Genomic DNA, 18701 nt, shown 5'->3' with positions numbered 1-18701 from the left:
TACGCAAATATGCAGAGGCACCAACGGCGAGTGCAGCGACAAAAATCCTCGTATGATTATGGTATTTCATAGATTGGTTCATTTTCAGCGATTACAAAACAGTCGCTTGACTAAGGTAACGTCAAGGTTGCCAAAAACATTTTCGGATATCAACTAACAAATGAAACAGTCAAGGTCCTCCAATATCACCACTCGACGAGGGCTTCTTCTGCACGATCCTGGTCCCAACTGGGGATAGGCGTGACCGACCAAGATGGCGGCTGCAACCTCGGGTCAGAAGAACCGACGTACGATTTCTCCAGCTGACGATTTGCAGCTGCCCACTCAATGCGGTGTAGACTACGATCACCCTTTGAGAGTTGATTGATTTCCACACCGCGGTAGAAGACTCGGTTCCGGTCCTTATGATCGTCCCATTCGCCGTTACTTACTGCAAGCTGTTGCGCGACCGCCTGCCAGTATTTTTGAGTTTCAAGCCGCAGAGACTGTGCCGTTGGCCTCTTCGTCGGTCTCCACTCAACACACTGAGCAATCAGCTTGCGCAATGGCTCACTATAATCAGTACTTTCAAGCAGTGCCATGTCAGCGACGTTGTGGTTTGACACTGCTACCACTGGAACAAGTGTTGCCAGCTCAAACATAATCGCGCCAATGCCCCAAATGTTAGTCCATGCGGACATTGCGTCAACCACTTCCATTTGCTCCTGCATAAAAAAAAAGAGTCCGATTAGCTTCTGGAAGCTCAGGGTCCTGAAAAGTTCGAGAGGCTAAATATGTAGGCACTTACCGGGGCTTTGTATCCTGACGTTCCGGCGTCTAGATAATCAAAGGGATTTGCCCTATCTTGCAAATGGGTCTTCACTGCAAGTCCAAAATCTCCAAGCTTTGGGATCGGATAGGGGTACGGATTTCCTCCGTCAATTTGAAGATCCGGATCATCCATCAACACTATTTGTTGTTCTGATCAGCTTCACCAAAATAATTGCTCTTCCACCCAAGTAGTAACAGAGAGAGAAAAAAAAAAATCGTACCGTTCTCTGGCTTGATATCCCGATGGATATACTCGTCCGACCACATTCTTATCAAATTACCCTCGTCATCAATCTGCCCTCCTTCCATACATGACACTGCATTTGCCAGCCCAGCGAAAATTTTCCAAAGAAAAGGCTCCGGTAGATAATGCCTATCATGCCTTGATATTAGCATCTGTTTCTCCCCTCCTTTTAATCCCCAACATGCCGAAGCCGAAGCCGAAGCCTAAGCCTCGGATCTACTCCCCCGTTGTACTATAATTACTATCATTACCTTACTTACCCCCAAAGTCGATAATTCCTGATAAGCCGCTTCAGCGTCCCGAACGGACAATACTCCAAGTACATGCGATGTTTCTTTGCTTTCTTGAAGCGCCGGTACGCCATCAGGCTGACAAAATTCGGACACTCGCACTGCGCGAGTTCTTCCATGGCGATCACTTCGTAGGGCTTTTCCATGTCGAATCCCCTTCTTGTCAGATCTTGCTTGATGACCAGGTGCTATGCTCCTGCCCCGTTAGCCATCCAGTATCTTTTTTTTCTTTTTTTATTTCATCCACATCTTGTTCTCATCTTATTTTCGCAAATCCAGGATCCCAACGTAAAGGTTCTCTTCGGGATTCTGTGACGGTTACTCACCTCCGCTGCCCGCCCGTCCTCGCTGGGCCTCGTCCACAGCCCAACAATTCCAAACCCGCCTTTGCCCAGGATTCGTTTCCCTCTCCAGCCTTCTCCGCCCCATCCTGCTTCGGACTCGATGAATGTTGTCTCTTCATCTTCGTCCCAATATTCTTCGTGCGGAAGGACATCGGGGCCGTCGAATGATTCGTCCTAGTTTTTGTCAGTTTATTTATCTCCCTCTTATCCTTTCCAATATATTTATATTCTTTTTATATATTCTTTTTCCCTTTACTTTTTTTTGTCTTCTATAGTCCGTCCCATTCTCAATGAGGCTCGAAGGTGAAGGGGAAAGGGGAGGGGAAGGAAAAACATTGGGTCCGTACACTGTTCTGATCGTCATCCTCGTCCATAGGCGCAGAAACTGGTTCTGGCGCTTTCATGCCCCATTTCGACCAGGGGAATTCTTCGACCGGTGGCTCGGGCGCTTTCGTGCCCCACCTTAACCAAGAGTTTTCTTCGGACATTCTTCTTTCTCTTCGTTTCGACTCGATTTGATTTCTCTATGCTTTTCTTGAGCCTCTTGAGTTTGAGCCAACTGATGCACCGTTTGACTCTCCTTTCCCCGCCGCGATCAACTCAACGATGCTGGCTTAACGCGGAGTATACGACCTTTTTTTCCCTGGACTTTTGGGCTTTTGGACTTTTGTTGACTGGACGTTTCTCTTCTCTTGCCTGTCTTTTGAAGTTTTGGGCTCTCGATTCTTGATGTCTATCGTATCAGGTTCAACCTCTCCCAAAAAAATAATAATGATAGACGGTAGAGCTGAAAAGGTCTCCGCAATATGTGCTTCCAATATGTGCGAGGTATTGAATCCAAGACTCCAGGACTTGTGCGATGATTCAAGAATAAGGTTGGGGATAAAAAGCAGTATATCCAGAATCCGGGATGTTGGACTCGAGGTCGTGATAAAAGAAAAGAGAAGGGAAAAGAAAGGAAGAAGGACATGGTTTTAGTCTTTTGAAACAGTCTTTAAAAGAATCGTAATATCGTAGCCCGTCATGTCTGGCCTGGGGGGGAGCCAGTCATTAAAAGTTCTTTGTTGTGTTTTGGCTTTTCCTGGCATTTTCGCCATTTCGCCATTTCGCCATTTGGAATTTTGGTACGACTGAGTCGTACGAGTCGTATTATTCGTCGCGTCTTTCATCTTTCATATGGATCAAAGAGAGTTTAGTTTTGTCAGTCAGCACAGGCGTTTGGCATGTCGCGTGGACGAGTCGCTCTTGTCAGCTCTTTGTTGTAGTAGGGCACTATATCGGGGGTCGTTGTGCAGCATGGCGTTAACTACTCCGGTGGACTTAATGGGTGATTGTTTAAGCGAGCCATCGCGAGATAGATTAGTTTCTAGCGAGGGCTTTGTTTATAATGGAGTCAGACTGCCTCGGGAGATAATTCCTTTGACAAATGGAGTGGCATTCGAGATACAGCCATCTGAGGCTATTTTAAGAACTGCGATTCAACGATTAACGAATGAGAGACGATATGGGAATAAATAATTTGTAACGGCCGGGATAGCTCGAATAGCTGATCGTGGTAATGCAACAAAGCTCCCAAAATCTAGTGTCCTGTACCGCTCTCCCAAAAACGAACGCCAAGTAATTTTAAAGCTTGATATGCCATGACTTTGGAAATACTGGAAAGAAAAGCGAGCATGCAGCATGTGACTAGCAGACAAAAGCATAAAGCAAATAGGTATCTTCATAAAACACATTCGATTCAGAACAGAATAAAAGCAGAGTAACAACGATGTTAGTGCATACAGCGGAAAGACGAGATGGCCGCGGTTAAAGCAGGATGTGATCAAAGAATAACCTTGACTTCTCCTGCTCCCATGGTTGATCTGCGACGTTTCTTCGCCGAGCGACCCCACGGACCATCATCCCCGGACGATGACGATGCGTCGTCCCTGTCTTGCCGAACGGATCTGGAACCTGCAGCGAGTTCATGGACTAGTTGTTCTGCGGCGGGGTCTTCGGCCTCGATAGCCGTAGGAGAGGTTTCATTACCGCTTTCAGTGCCATTTTCTTCATCAGACTCTTGCTGCGCAACTTTGACCAGTTCGCTATTAACGGCGGGAAAGGCGAGAGAAGCTCGTGGGGCTTCCGTGGCTTTAATGGCGGCTGCCTGCTCCGATTTGCCTGCGACACCTTTGAGGACCCGTATTGCCTGTCGCCAGGCAACAGGATCACGGGAACTGTCGTAGGAGCCGACCTCTAGACCATTCAATGTTTCCAGGTCGAGCGTCTCTACCCTGGAGTTGGTCCAAAGCCATGCCCTCCCCTCCGGAATACGCGAGTCATTGAGACGGGAAAATAAACGACCTTGCCGAACACCAGGAAGGTCAATATTGATAGTCTTTCGAGAGAACCATGCCTTCATTGCTTCAATGTGGTAGAATCGACCGAGTATTTGCGTATATGGTACTTCCCAGAACTTATCTGGACGGTGGAGACCATACCACGTGAAGCCCTCCATACAAGCTGGAAGATTAGTAACCGGTGTCGGGTCAAATGCACGTCTTGGATCCACTGTATATGCCTTTCCGACAATGCGAAGAGTAGTTCTGTAATCGACACCGCCTGACTTATGGTCGAGATTCGTAAAGTTGAACTGGATTGAGGAGATTCTAAGAGCATCTGATATGTTCGACCATCCTCCTTGTGGAAGGAGTCTCACGACATCATCGACATAGATGGCTTCGGGACCCAGAAAAAGCCCTTTGCAGAAGAGTGTCGCATTCGGCCATACCCCCCTCATATGGTATTTTTCAATCAACGAGGAAGATGCCATGACAGTCAAAGCATTCTTGATGGTGGGGTGCCAGTCGTCTTCTGGAGTGCCAACAAGAAGTTCTTGCCAGAAGTTGAACGGTCGGATATGATGTAGAGGGATGTAGCGATATTGTTTCGAGTACCCCTTTTGCTTGCCGTTAGGGTTAGGGAAGCATTCAACTCGGAATCCGGATCGGTTGACAGCAAATTTCTTCTTCGTCTCCCGAATGAGATCTTCAGGCACAATGGCTTCTTCGGGGACCTGAGCCACCGTTCCTGCCATCCATCCCGGATAACCCTTGAACACCTCCTCTTCTGTGTCAAATACTTTGTAGTGACTGGTTGACGGATCCATGCGTATCTCGCCTTCCAGATGACCAACGAAGAGCACCAGTTCAGCCTGCCGGGGAATGAAAGAATGCTGGCTTGTGACTGCTTTTATTAAATTTGGAAGAATCCTGCGCTCCGCCCTCCAGTCCATGCTTTCGTCTTCAATAATGTCCTCGTCAATGGAACCTTTGTCTTCGAGCTTTTCAAGAAGCGCAGCATATACGTCAGGAATGCCTTCGGTCTTGGGCATCTCTTTCGACTTGCCATTTGTTGTTGTTCTTCCTGTCAATTATCAGTACGGAAAATACACGAGAATCTTGCTGAGTATGAGTTTACTTACGGCCTGTCGGCACTGTGCTTCGGGGTGCTGTGTTGCACAGGGAACATTTGCAAGTGGCAGCTCCTGGCTTGTAGTCCATCAAATATTTGAAATGGGGATAGAACCTGTTCGGAGAATCAAAGTATTTGTTGCTCGGATGCCCAAAAAGGTACTTGTCGGTCTGAAATTGGTTGGCGCTTGCAATATGGTATTTCATCTCAAAGTGAACTCACCAGTCTCGGCCCGCTTGGTCTTGGTCTCTCAGCCAGCACGTAACCAGCGGGAAGACGGTCCAACTTGTATTTCTCCCCTGGTAAAAAGTAAGAAAAGGAACAAAATCGCTTCAGAATCATTTCAAAAGAATTCGAAAAATGTAGTGTTTACAGCTTCAAAAATGGCTCCCCTACTTCGAAAAAAAAATATTATGGCATGTGGGGGGAAGCAGACATTCTTGATGCATCGTCTGCTTTCTTTTTGTGTTTCGACAAAAGACAGAAGGTAAAAAGAATGAAAGAAGAAAAAGAAATTTACAAAAACACGAATATCAAAATTTCAAGGAATGTCAGAACACGGAGGCAAACAGCATAAGCTCTTCTATATCTCCACTTGCAAAAATCTGAAAAACGAACGGCATAATAATTGAAGCATGCAAATATAATTTTCAATTATGTTGAAAGTGATCAGTACCTGGTCGAGCTTCTCCGCGATCTTCCATCCATTGCTTCGCAAGTTTTTCCAGATATATTGTCGCTTGAATAATATTGAATGGAGGCACTTTTGGCCGGTGTGTAGCATCACCATCGCTATAGCCGTTAATGGGTACGACCACACTACTTCCAGGCGGGCTTGGAGCCATTGTGAAAGCAGCGACTGGTCCTATTTATCGTGCGAGAGGGAATAAAAAGAATAAAGAGGCGCTAAATGATGAGAGACATTCTGTTTGGTACGGATCGTATGAGCAGAGAACATGTTCCTCGTGTGAGTTGGAGGAAGTTCGCGCCTGGCGTCCAGGGAGGGGCCGAACCTCCAGCTCAACTCGCTTAAAGTGAACTGGACCCGCCGAGGGAAGTGTATAGAGGCGCAATTCAGGCTACTATACCTGGATACTATCTCATGCGCCTCGAGGCGTTGTATATGATTCAAGATTCACCATATGTTAGTTGTGATCTATTTTGATACATATTGCAAATGGCTACGACAGCTAGGGCTTTGGATCGGCCTCATAAAGCGTACGGTATTCGTCGAGCGCCTTGAGAAACACGATGCAAATAAAAAGATCAAATAAAATAGCAAAATTAGGATAGAATAGAACATTACTAAAAAGCCCGAGACTATCACGGTTCATGGGACCCATATAAGAATAGAATGTTAATTCAGATTAGTTTATTTCTTTCCCTGTTATTTATTGATGTAGTTAAAAGTCCAACGAGTCGGGGCCATGAACGGCACGAACTCGCCTACATTGGGGTCTATCGTTTAGTTAACGTTATATGCCGCCAGATTAACCAGCGCCATATGTGCATTCATCCTGGGCGATTTGCAGAAGGAGATTGGCTCAAGGTCCCACGACCGTTTTATAGCGGATTCAACTTCGACATTTAGGATCGAAGAAATGCTCGTGCGGTTGGTATTACGTGCGAGGGTACACAGGGACACTCTGAGCCTAATAATTAATTCCGTCCTTAAGGGCGCTATTGACAGTCCTGGTGTAGATGCTCTAGTCTTACCAACCTCGGAGGAATATTCAACCATCCCAAAAAATATTCTAGCGATTACCTGGCCAAGATTATCACAACTCGCGCATGAAAACCAGGGTATTGTCTTATAAAATAATTTGTTAGAGAATACATTGATAGAAATGATCGGCAAAGTCATAGCGTATGAATCCAAATTTGCTACATAGCAGATGCCCGGATATATCTACCCTCTTTTATTAAATCTCCCAACTCCAAACCTCATACCCGTTTGAATTTAATGGACGTCCATTATACCTTTCAAAGAATATCAAGCCGTACCCAAACTCCTCCCAGAAGATCACAATCATGAATGCCCATGTCAGGCGATACGCAAAAATAAGCAAGAATGCGGCGATTTGGAGTATGAGCGCCCTACTCCTCGGCCTCATCCCACTTTTCCTTCTCGAGTGAAATCATTCTCTTCATATCCTTTTCGGAGAAGATTGATTCATCGGTGGTCGGGACCCGCGTTAAGCCCTCTTCAAAGACGGGACCGATAGAGTTGATCCACTTGGCTCGTCGTTCCATTAATTGTCTGGCAACATCTCCGATGCCTGGTTTACTGACACCTGCCGCGCTGTTGACGTAGTGGCTACCACCACCAGCACCACCTGGCCGTTTGACATTCTTCTTTCCTTTACCAAGTGTGCGAGTCCGTTTCAGATAGGCTTGGCCAACTTGATTATCCAGATCATCAAGGATAGTTTGAAACTCTTGATGGGCCATGCGTTCTTTTGCAATCTCTTGAATACGGGCCTTGCGAGATCCGTTGATGATGCTCTGGTTTTTCAATTCCGCTTGTAGAAACCGTAGACGTGCGGCAACCTCGTCGTCATAATGAGCATCGTAGTCAGGCTCATCGTCGCCAAGGAAGCCTATATAGCGGAGTTCCTGCTTTAAGCGCTCATCCATTTGCGCATAATCAAGTTTCGATGTAGAGACCTTCCAGTTGGCTTGAGTAGATTCAGGTAGGAAGGCTGCAGGCGGCTGCGGCTTCTCCGATTCACCATTCATATCAAAGTCTCCACCAGCTTCGCCATTTGCGAGACCATTGAGCACGTCACCATGGCCTGTATTTGCTGCTTTATCATCATTGGACGAGCTGCGGCTCTCAGGGCGCATGGCAGCAAGCAGGCGGGTTAGAAGCGGGCCAGCCGATATTTGTTCGGATTCGGCTATCTCATCAGTCATCTGATCCATACTACCGCGGGGCTGGTTAGCAGGAAGTTTATCACGGCTCGACTGAGCCGCATCTGAAGCCATAGAGCCATCTTCCTCTGCCCATATTTCACTGTAATGGCGACGACCACGACGAGGCATAACAAAAGGTGTGGCCCGATCACCCTTAGAGGAAGTTAGCAAAAGTTTGCAAATATCGAATTTCTAGAAACGCACTCTTTCTTTCAGAAAAGCCATGTCCTCCTCAGTTAGAGGCCGTAGATATGGATCAGCATAAGTAGCAAAGGCATTGGCTGTGACCTGGTTGGCAGGCTTTGCATTGCTGAAATCTCTATCTGGCGGGGTGCCTGGGATCAAGTCATGAAGATCATCCTTGGGATAAACGGCCACAGAAAAGATCTCCTTAATCTCCTCTTCGCTCATTCCTGGCTTAACATCTCGAATATGATAAATAGTGGGATCGTCAAAGGTCGACGGATCAGGACCAAACGTCTGGTACTGAGGAACAGCGGGAGCCGGAGGCGGTTGATGAGAGTCGGAAGAGCTCTCTGACGATGCAGGTGAGCTTTCTCTCTCTTCTTCCTTTTCCTCCCTAGCATCAGCCGTCGGTGACTGCGGCCTCGATGGAGGAGAGAGGGAAGACGCACTCGCCGAGGCAACCTCCCTCTTTACCTTTCCAGGAGAGGTCCCACTCCTCTTTGAGGTTCTTCGCTGTTCCGGAGAGAGGGACGCATCTAAAGGAACGGTACAATTAGCCGAGTCCTGGGTGGTTATTCTCATGGCTGCAGGCAAAGAGAAAAAATATATGACAAGAATGAGCGCAAAGGAAAAGTTGAAAATTTGTCAGCTTTAGGTGCGCAAATGATTGAAGTATGGTGGAGAAAACCATGAAGCGAGGACTGTGCTCCAGCAAACTATGGGTGAAGGAAGGAAACCAAAATATTCTTCTACCTTTCATTTCCACGTCGGTGCCATCTTGGCGGGCTACACCATGAGCTCCATGAGTGAGCGGGCGCTCCTCGCGTGGCTTCACCTGATCTTTCTTCCTCTTCAGCTTATTTGCTTTCTTTCCGCCATCCTCATCTTCTCCGTATGCGGACGCTTCCCTTCTCATCTTCTCCCTACGCTCCTCATCCGCTCTCTCCTTTTCTCTTTCCTCCTCAAGCCTTTCCTTGCGTCTTTTGGAGAGCTCTCGCATCCCGCGATCACATGCCTGACCCCTTGTCTCGGCCAGTTGAGCCAACATTTTGAGGTCGGCCGAAAGGATCTCGAGATTTTTGGAGTCAGGAATTCCGCCATTGTTCCCATGCCTTTCCAGGATATCGTCATACGAGATGTTGGTAGGAACCATTAAATTAGATAACGCTATATCGAGAATAGCTGTGTTTGCTGCATTTGGAGAAGAGAATGCGCCGCTGCCGCCGATTGAACTTGGAGTGGTATTTCGACTTCGTGATCTGCGGGCGTCACGACCCTTTCCTTTCCCTTTGCCTCCAGTGGGTGGCATCATGCATACGATATCGAAGGAGCAACAGATGGAGAGGAAAAGCAGCAAAGTATGAAGCAATTACAAGCAGATAAGGACAACTCTTTTAAATCGATTAGGGCGTAGAGTTTCGTTGAAGCGATGATGCGGTGGGATTCTGCCGTCAGCAACGATGATCTATGATTGGCTCATTGTGGATAGTCAGGTCACGTGTAGAAGCGAAGAGCTGATGGAGTGTCCGGGGGAATCTGATAAATTTAAACGGGGAAGTGGCTCCTCTACCAATTTGATTGGCTGGCATGGCACGCGTCACCCGCACAGGCGACATTCTAATCACCGTCCGGCAATTTCCCGCTGTTTGCCAATGACAACAACACATGACGGTAATCAAATCGGCAGACGCGGGGAAACCTATCCAGGCATGGAATAAGTGCATGGTATTCGAAATCCATTAAATCTCAAAATTAGCCCTATTTCGATCGGATCTCCGCTCTACAAAGAATATCAAACCCCGTGGAATCCAAAATCGTGATGATAAGTGAAGTGCCATCCACTCTACCAAGGTATCTGGATGTGGACAGCGTTATCGAATACTAGCGCTCCCTCCGTCGGAGTACTTACCTTGGTTGTGTGCGGGTCAGTACTTTTCTCGTACCCCTTGCAGGGGTCCGTGCGATCGTCCTAACCAAGCTTTTGCCAAGGACGCCCCAATGCTAGTTGCCGACCGTCCGGGTCTCCGCCAGGCCGCAATGCCATTAAATCATCTTCGTTCCCCCCATTCTCATACTGCAATCTACTGCGACTGTAATGTATTCTGGGTCGATGCTTTACTTGCTGCAGCGACCCTTCAAGCAATTCTGGCATCTTCCAGCATGTTAATGCTGTGCAATCATTTGAATGTGATATTATGCTTTCCTTCTTCTCAGAAGGCGCATTATTTACTTCCTCTCGCCGCCCTCAGCTATCTTGATTGAGCCTGCTGGCAACTGATTAGAAAGGCTCTGGGTCGTACGGTCGGATACCATGGGTAGGTCATGAACAATATATTTATTAGCATTTTCTCATTATCATGTCTTTTCTGCTTTGTATTCAACCCGTGTACATTGTTGTGGAATGGACATTGGATTATGATAACACAACTAATGCCATCTTCGCAATCCTAGCGGCTCAGGACATAGAAGCTTTTGTTGTAGTTGTTGAGAATCAGGAGTGGTCTAATGGGCCTCTCCAGGTCGTATCCCTCGAGGTAAGATGATCGGGTTCACATCAAGTCATGTCAAAAACGATCGACTGACAAAAGCTTTTGTGTCCATTATAGAACAGTTCCGAGTTTCACTATCGTCTGGATGGAGACATCCGTACACTCTCATCGGACACAGTCCAGACAGGCGACACTATAACAGGCTTCCTTTATGTACCAGATATCGACAAAGCCGATGTTTGTAGTAACATCGCTCAGCAATTCATTCCAGCGAATGCCACTCGACGTGCTGATCTCCCTGGACCGGACTTCAACCTGATCGGCCTAGTTCCGTGGATTTCAGCCAATTGCACTCGTTCATATCTCGAAAGTGCGCACGGCGATCTGATCAAGGCACTCCTCATCTACCCCACCACTCACCAGTCTGCTGAACCGCCCGATCTCAATGATCCAGCATGGGGTCTTCAAGACAACGCTATGATAAGATCTCAAAACAACTTTCCCATTTACGCCATACCAGGGCAGGCTGGCGATCAAATAATGCTACACCTCAGCCGGTTTTCTGGTAATATGACGGACGTGGAGTCCGCGGACAACCTTACCTCCTTCTATGACCCAAGGGATTATGTTAGACTTTACGCAAGTATTAATACAGGTCGGTAGGAAAGGTTTGCCATCCACATTCAACATGCTGACGTAAATAGGGACCCAAAAATCCGCACCAAGCTTTTGGATTTTTCTTGTTATCATCTTCGGCATCTTACTGGCCTCCGTGGTTCTGATTTATTTTACGTTGCGATGGGTGCAGCGAAAAAGGCGATTAGAGCTGCGCAGCCGAGTAGCAAACGGCGAAGTCGATCTTGAAGCTCTAGGGATCAAACGCCTGCAAGTTCCGGCCGAAGTTGTTGAAAAGATGCCGATTTTCATCTACACGGCCCAAGACGAGCAGGCTGAGACGTCAAACCGAGAACGAGAACGTTCGCAGCCACCGACAGAGGCGCTTTCAGGGAATGACGCGGGCAACCATTCGAGTTCGTTTTTGGACCACAGTCCCGACCCTGGTGCGACATATGAATCAGCCTCGTCTTTGGAGGCGTCACAATCAGATGCAAAAGTCGACGATGCCGTAACTTCAATGAGTACCTCGTCTGATGATTCTTCGGCCGGGAGAGGTTGGAAAAACGAGTTTTGCATCATACAAGATCCACGACAAGCCGCTCGTTTAGGAAAATTGTACTCTCAAAGTACCTGCGCAATTTGCCTCGAAGACTTCGACCATAATAGATCCACCGTTCGTCAACTCCCATGCGGCCATATCTTCCATCCAGACTGCGTGGATACCTTCTTATCCGAGAGTTCCAGTTTGTGCCCAATTTGCAAAAAGAGTGTTTTGCCCAAAGGATGTTGCCCTACCGAGGTGACTGACTCTATGGTCAGAAGAGAGCGGCAGGTTCGAAGATTAAGGGAACGAATTGACCCTCAGTTCGAGGGCAGCTCCCCATCAGAGATACCTCGAAGAGCTGCAACCGCAGGCGGAGGGCTACATTTCCTCGGATGGAAGCTAAGAGGTATCATGGGCGGATCGGGAAGATTTCTAGAGGGCTCATGACACATCAGAAACGCATCACTGCGACGCACAACCCGGCTCCTCGCTTTGAGAGGCTCGCAGAAATGCCGAGATTGCCAAACAACGAGTTTAATGGATATACGGACGCCGAAATTCCACTGCCGATGGTGGTGGAATTATGTCCAATGAAGACGCTGTCGGCATTGGAGTAATGCACAGTCTCTGTCACACGTACTGCGATTATCATATGACGGCGCAACGAATTTCTTGAGGATGAGAACGTGTTTTGTCTTTGCATACTGGAGAACTGGCGTTTTATAAGTTGCATGGATATTGGCGCATGATGTGGATGGCGGGATCATAAATCAGGCTGATTTTGTTTTTCATTTTGATATTGAATGATATCATAAAGCCAAGTATGCACGCATGGCGTTAAATAAGGGTGCATCTTAGCGCGCTCTTACAGCTAAAAAAAGGATGGCATAATGATATCGACATTAATGTTGAAAGTTGTAGAATTATGCAAATTTATCGTGCTTGCCTTTTGCGCGCACGTCCAAGATAGCCTCGTGATAGTCGCCTTCTCGTCTTGCCCGCTTTAGTCGCCTGACATCATCCTCGTTGAGACGCCGACCAACAGCCTCCTCGAGCTCTTTTCGGCTAATCTTCTCCTTTGCTTTCTCTTCCTTGTTCGCTTTAAGTCGAGGCTTGAATCTGGCCTGCATTCTGATCCGTAGCGTGGAGCTGAAATTAATCGTCTCGCCATCCCCGCGGATTTCAGGCCCCGATTTGCCCTCCTCGTTCACCGTGAGGAAAGTGTCACGCTGAGTTTGTAGGCTCATCATCCCAGCCGCATCTGGTACGGGTATGCAATTGAACGCTTCTTCCGGAGACACTGCTTCCTTTGTCGCAGAGAAAACCCCAAACTTATCGCAGCCGAGATATCTGCCATCAAAAGAAAGATAAAAAAAATATTAGCGCCCCGGAGCTTCTTCAAGGAATGATATCATGCCAGAAGCAAATGTCTTCAATTATGGCTTCTATAATTCTAGCACCTTAAACAAACACATAAGAGATGGCTTTGTTTCTGGAACTTACTTGCCGTGATGACCTTTAAATGTCCACGTCCCTGACCCTGCAACGGCGTTGGCTCGCCATACTTGTCGAACGTCATGAGGCTCTGCGGTAGCGGGATTGCCGTCAATAATGTTTTCCAATACGCTTGCGAACACCTTGCCGTTAGCATCGCAAGCTAGACATGTCGCCGGCGACGTCGGCAATGTGAAGATGACTGGGCCGGCAATGTCGCCTGGAGCTTCAGCTGTTACCCAGCTATCGTCATCGTCAGCAGCGACAGCCGAAGAAGATTCGGTGACCAGCTCCTTGGATGGTCCCTGAGCGGAGTCATCGGCTGCTATTGTCCGCTTTCTCTTTTTGGGCTTATCCCCTTTGAAAGTCAGTGGCTTGACCATAATGGCAAAGGTTCAACAATCCGTTGTTTCTATTAACCAGCTCTTGTTATGCGACCGGCTTGTCGTCGCGAACTTGCATTACCGACGAATTGCCCCGAAGGCGGTGAGTGAGAAACACGCTAGCACACATTAGGAAGGTTGTCCTCTGATAGTCGGCCGGCAGAAAACTACCCCACGAGGGGTCTCCCCATCTGATCCACCGTTGGGAGTTTTCCCCGACTTGATTCTACTACATTTTTTCTTTTTGAGACCAGTCATTTGTGATTAATATTCGGGCTTCATATTCTGCATAAAACAAGACTTGGATAATACTTCATAACACAATGGCGGCGAATGGCGTAGCAGCCCAAGCGGCTGTATCAGTCAGCCTAGAAGAGCTTCGTGCAGGCGAGTTTTGCACTCTCTTTCAATGTTACCCAAGGTATATTAAAGAAAAAGCATTTAACATCTTGATCAGGGACTGTCCCATTCTCGAAATTGGAAGACGCTTTCGGTCCGTCTTCTCTAGGAATCCTTGTTGTGAAGGATCTGCCATCAAAATTTGTGGAACTACGACAGCGCTTATTATCTTATGCTTCTTATCTTGCCAATCTACCAGAGTCGGAGCTTGGTATGTATGCTTTTTACACCTCCCATTCTCACCTAATATGTTATATTTGCCATGGTCTCTACATATTTGTTTTTAAGTTTGATGATAATAAATAATTATCTGACAAGGCCCCGACAGCAAAACTTGAATGCGCGGAAGCGAAATATCTTGTTGGATGGTCCCTGGGCAAGGAAACGCTCAGATCGGGCCACTACGACACGTTAAAGGGCTCTTACTACGTCAACTGTGCCTTTTACACTGACCCGAACCTCCAGTCTGCGCCTTCGGAAAATTATCCTTCTTTTCCTGAATATACTGCGCCCAATGTCTGGCCCGCGGAATCTGTTCTGCCAGGCTACCGCGCGACATTCCAGGAACTGTGCACACTCATCATCGACACGGCAGTTTTGGTCGCACGTGCGTGTGATCGGTACGCCGAGGCCATGATTGAAGGGTATGAAAAGGGCTATTTAGAGAAAGTCGTACGCACGAGCATGACGACGAAAGCGCGGCTGTTGCATTATTATCCACCGCATGAAGAGTCATCGGATAGTACCAAAGAGGAAGAGAATGAGGATGATTGGTGCGCTACGCATCTCGATCATGGCTGCCTTACAGGCCTCACTTCAGCCATGTTTGTCGATGAATCCACTGCCTTGAAGAAGGAGTCGAAGGGTGCTTACGAAAATGATGACGGTGACGGTGACCTTCTTCCACCGCTGGAGGAACTGGCTGCTTCTCCTGACCCACGAGCCGGGCTGTATATACACAGTCGGACAAATACTGTGACGCAGGTTCGCATTCCACGCGACTGTCTTGCTTTTCAGACTGGCGAGGCCCTGCAGGTCATTACTCAGGGCAGATTCCGCGCCGTGCCGCATTTTGTGCGCGGAGCCCGCTCGACCAGACCGGGATCAAGAGTTGCTCGTAATACCCTTGCGGTTTTTACTCAGCCGAATCTTTGGGAGATGGTGGATGCTGGCAAAAAGCAAGATTTTGCGGCTTTTGCCAAGGAAGTGGTAGAGAGAAATCATTAAATAGTCATAGTAATATTGAGACTAGCAGAGGGAAATTGCTCATGCATGCATTATGTAGAGTGTCTAATTTTATAAGCAGAAGATAGATGAACAAGTTTAATATTTGAAATCTAAGCGCTTCAGCAAAGCAAACATCGAATAATGTCACTTGAGCTCAAGTCATCAAACATTGGGTGCCTAGGTCGACATAATCAGGCTGAATCCCTCAGGTGCTTTTCTCCGTGAAATGAAAGTTGGAGAAGAAGACCACGAGTCCTCGACTATCGGCGATGCTTGAATGCGATGGTTCCAATTTCCGTGTACTATTATTCTTAGAGTACCGTGATCATCGTTTCCGTGTTCAAGCCGAAGTAGGCATCATTGAGAGATTTCGATTTAAGAGGCGATAACCTCATTTGACTCGGACTGACTTTCATCTACCACCCGCATACGGTACCCCAGTTCCATGAATTTGATTACCGCCGTTCCAATTTGCGCAATATATCCATCCATGCGAGCGGCAGCCGCGACTAGCAATTTGCTTGTCACCACGTCAGACTTCTTATGCACAAGAAGTTCGCCTAGTTTTTTGGTATTTGTTGCGGCCATGAAGATGTAGCCGACTATAAAGGGAAGTTGGCTTTCTACTCCCAGATATCCGGATCCGTAAATTGCTTGGAGCTGTTCTCTACAAGATTCATTAATTGAACGGAGAAGCGTCCAACAAAGGCGATGCAGGAACAAATGGTCGAAATTAAGTTCCAGCGTCTCGCCTACTAGTGCGTTCCGAAGATGTTCCAAGAGCTCTGTGAGGGTGAGTTGACGCTGCGGTGTGGTCGTCGCTCGATTTTCCTTTGCGGTTTCATCTAGGGAAAGCTGGTAAACACCTTCACTAATTTCGTCCTGCTTCCACTTCGATTTGGAAACTATTTTCTCCAAATCATCCTTTGTCAGATCCATTTGGCCAAGGTCGTAGCAGTAGCGACCTTTGAACATCTGCGCTACAGGTGCGAGTTCTTCAATGCACTTCGGCCCTCTCTTAGAAGCTTGCAGCTCTCTGCTGCGCTTGCTTTTGGCGAAAGCCGTGGCGGAATAACCCATAGACAAGGAGAATCGTCTGAGATAATCTTCGGGATTGTCGGGTTTGCTCCCCACAAACACATTGCGATGCAAGTGCATGAACATCTCCATGTCCTTCCACTCCTTCTGGAGGAGCTTCTCCTGTTGCGCAGCATTGTACAAGTGACAGGTATACAAAATCGAGCCCCAGGCATTGACAAAGACAATGCTAATTTCTTGATAGCGCGCTTTGAGATTGTATGCATACAAGCCGCAGAAGAGTGGGTGAGACCTCAAAAGTTGAAAAGCGTCCCCTGAGAGGCGCCCTACCCTTCGTTTTGCTTCCATCATGGCATCATTTTTAACCCAGTCATGGATCTGTAGTTGCAATCCCTCAAAAGCCTTATCGTTTGATCGAGGCCAATTCATGATTCGGAGCGACTCGTGAAACTTCAATGTCAACTCAATGGACTTGCCAATCACCCGTCCGACCTTTTGTAGATCATCAAAACCTCTTGATACCCCATCCCGCAAGATGTGATGGATATCTAAGTAAACCTGTGTCGAGAGCAAAAGTGACAGCGAGATCTTTTTTGTTTTGAAAGCCGTCCGGAGACCCCGGGTGAGCCCATCTTCCGTGACGTCACCCACTAATCCCAAGCAAATCATACAGAACTCTGGGAGTATTTCCATAAGAAGGATTTTATCTTCCCTGAACTTTTCGCGTGCTGTCTTCTTTGATCGGTCACTGACGGGATCGTATTTCCCGCAGAACCCAGGTTTGTACTCCGGAAGGTAATCTGGTTCAAGCATGTCGATAAATCCTCGCAGAATCTGATAGGTGGGCAACATGAATGTCTGCGATGATTCGTAGATGCGGAAGTTCATTTCGTCGTCTGGATACTCCTTAGTATCCTGGTCTTCCCCAAGGCGGGAGCAGAGATCAAGAAAATAGAGCTGAAGCATTCGCTCAGCGCCACCCAATTTTTCAAAGAGTAATTAGGCATCTTTCTCAATGCTATGAGCTATTTCCAATGCAGTGTCCGTAGTAAGAGAGGCGGCAACCAGATCAAAAACCCCTTGGCGATAGCCCTCCCAAGTTTGGGAGATCACTGAGCGAAGGTTGCTATAATCTGTCAGAAGAAGCGTAAATGCAAGAAAGGCTTCTTCGGCATCATCAAATCTCTCAGCTTCATAGTTAAGATCGGGAAGCTGTTGAACGGGAGTTGGAGAGACATTTGGGGCTTGCAAAAATTGTCTGGACGGCTCTTGAACGCCTAGAACGTCAAACGCGTTGGTTGAACTGGCATCGGCCGTAGGACTTGACGGTGGCTGTTTCAGATCGGAGGGTATCTGAGAACGCAGTATGTCTGATACCCTTTCTAGAATCGAGATGAAGAAAGTATGCTTTTGATCGGATCGTTTGTCTTTGTGGAAGACTAGCTCGCCATGGCTTCGTCGAACTGCAATCGCCCGGGTTATGGAACGGACAAAGTACTCAGGTACAGTGACTGCAGGGCTGTTATGGTTCGCAATATATTCGGCAAGACGGACAAAGTCCTGAATCGCAATTAGACGTGCTGGGGCTTTAGAGGATGGACTGGAACGCTCGGTCTCTGGAGGGTGTGATGCTTCAGGAGCTGCCTTCCTAACTCTCCCCTTGAGTCTCCCTGTTGGTTGTTTCTGCTGGTGTTTTTGCTCGCCCTCTGGAGATTTTACAAGAAGGTCCACCGTACAGCCAAGCTTTTTGGCAGTCGTTGCAAGCCAAGATGCCACCACATTTGTGTCCGTTTTGTATTGCAAATAGCTACTTGTTAAGTAGGCGGTCAGCATTTTGTCTGGATTGTTGATCTTTGTTGCAGTTTGCCTCTCAGTTGGTCCTTTTATCGATTTGAAATGTTCAATGTACTGTGAATGACGTAGGCTTGATGAATTGAACAATTCTCGATTGGTTGTTCAAACAGAGATGGTAACGCCAAACAAAAACTGTAGAGAGGCAGGTCTATGCCACGGGTGGAATAAGAAGTGAGTGTATAGAGTTTAATTCTTTGGCAAGAAAAGGAGAAAGACAGTCTGTTCTTCAGGACTAAACCTTGAAAAGGCAGTCCTAATCAACAAATCATCACTCGACGCGGGAAAGTGGCGAAAACCCTGGCTATAAGATATTTTCTTATTTATCAAAGATTCGAGAGCCCTGTATATTATAGCAGCATACACACAGACAAAGCTGTTCTGATGTCAGGATTGAGTTGTGTAGACGGGCAAA

The 18701-nt window shown here is 47.3% G+C and overlaps 7 protein-coding genes across 7 annotated transcripts; 2 read left to right on the top strand and 5 right to left on the bottom strand.

Moving 5' to 3' along the window:
* Window positions 1–185: 185 nt before the first annotated feature.
* Window positions 186–2176, bottom strand: L228DRAFT_268548 (kinase-like protein; the record flags this gene model as incomplete). Its single annotated transcript, XM_018335152.1, has 6 exons — window positions 186–704; window positions 788–948; window positions 1032–1183; window positions 1315–1532; window positions 1671–1862; window positions 2036–2176. The coding sequence occupies 6 exons, from the start codon at window positions 2174–2176 to the stop codon at window positions 186–188; spliced, it is 1383 nt and encodes a 460-aa protein (XP_018187604.1).
* Window positions 2177–3119: 943 nt separating this feature from the next.
* On the bottom strand, window positions 3120–6115 carry L228DRAFT_283239 (hypothetical protein). Its single transcript, XM_018336095.1, has 4 exons — window positions 5818–6115; window positions 5364–5440; window positions 5152–5311; window positions 3120–5093 (listed from the first exon to the last, which is right to left on the bottom strand). The coding sequence occupies exons 1-4, from the start codon at window positions 5984–5986 to the stop codon at window positions 3511–3513; spliced, it is 1989 nt and encodes a 662-aa protein (XP_018187603.1). The 5' UTR covers window positions 5987–6115; the 3' UTR covers window positions 3120–3510.
* An 812-nt stretch (window positions 6116–6927) lies between these two features.
* L228DRAFT_247660 (hypothetical protein) lies at window positions 6928–9672 on the bottom strand. The gene is made up of 3 exons (XM_018332699.1): window positions 8997–9672; window positions 8262–8779; window positions 6928–8210 (listed from the first exon to the last, which is right to left on the bottom strand). Exons 1-3 carry the CDS (start codon window positions 9550–9552, stop codon window positions 7239–7241), a joined length of 2046 nt encoding a protein of 681 aa, XP_018187602.1. The 5' UTR covers window positions 9553–9672; the 3' UTR covers window positions 6928–7238.
* A 657-nt stretch (window positions 9673–10329) lies between these two features.
* On the top strand, window positions 10330–12832 carry L228DRAFT_247659 (hypothetical protein). Its single transcript, XM_018332698.1, has 4 exons — window positions 10330–10558; window positions 10695–10777; window positions 10850–11387; window positions 11437–12832. The coding sequence occupies exons 1-4, from the start codon at window positions 10555–10557 to the stop codon at window positions 12339–12341; spliced, it is 1530 nt and encodes a 509-aa protein (XP_018187601.1). The 5' UTR covers window positions 10330–10554; the 3' UTR covers window positions 12342–12832.
* L228DRAFT_261278 (actin-crosslinking protein) lies at window positions 12663–13795 on the bottom strand. Its single transcript, XM_018334317.1, has 2 exons — window positions 13398–13795; window positions 12663–13244 (listed from the first exon to the last, which is right to left on the bottom strand). The coding sequence occupies exons 1-2, from the start codon at window positions 13769–13771 to the stop codon at window positions 12818–12820; spliced, it is 801 nt and encodes a 266-aa protein (XP_018187600.1). The 5' UTR covers window positions 13772–13795; the 3' UTR covers window positions 12663–12817.
* A 157-nt stretch (window positions 13796–13952) lies between these two features.
* On the top strand, window positions 13953–15526 carry L228DRAFT_283235 (Clavaminate synthase-like protein). The gene is made up of 3 exons (XM_018336094.1): window positions 13953–14158; window positions 14229–14381; window positions 14499–15526. Exons 1-3 carry the CDS (start codon window positions 14095–14097, stop codon window positions 15395–15397), a joined length of 1116 nt encoding a protein of 371 aa, XP_018187599.1. The 5' UTR covers window positions 13953–14094; the 3' UTR covers window positions 15398–15526.
* A 246-nt stretch (window positions 15527–15772) lies between these two features.
* Window positions 15773–18268, bottom strand: L228DRAFT_239065 (hypothetical protein; the record flags this gene model as incomplete). Its single annotated transcript, XM_018331109.1, has 2 exons — window positions 15773–17392; window positions 17513–18268. The coding sequence occupies 2 exons, from the start codon at window positions 18266–18268 to the stop codon at window positions 15773–15775; spliced, it is 2376 nt and encodes a 791-aa protein (XP_018187598.1).
* Between the last annotated feature and the right edge of the window lie 433 nt (window positions 18269–18701).

The sequence above is a fragment of the Xylona heveae genome (genome assembly GCF_001619985.1).
Source record: "Xylona heveae TC161 unplaced genomic scaffold L228scaffold_6, whole genome shotgun sequence".
Lineage (NCBI taxonomy): Eukaryota > Fungi > Ascomycota > Xylonomycetes > Xylonales > Xylonaceae > Xylona > Xylona heveae.
Note: the sequence above shows the minus strand (reverse complement) of the source record. Positions and strands in the feature narration are given on the sequence as shown.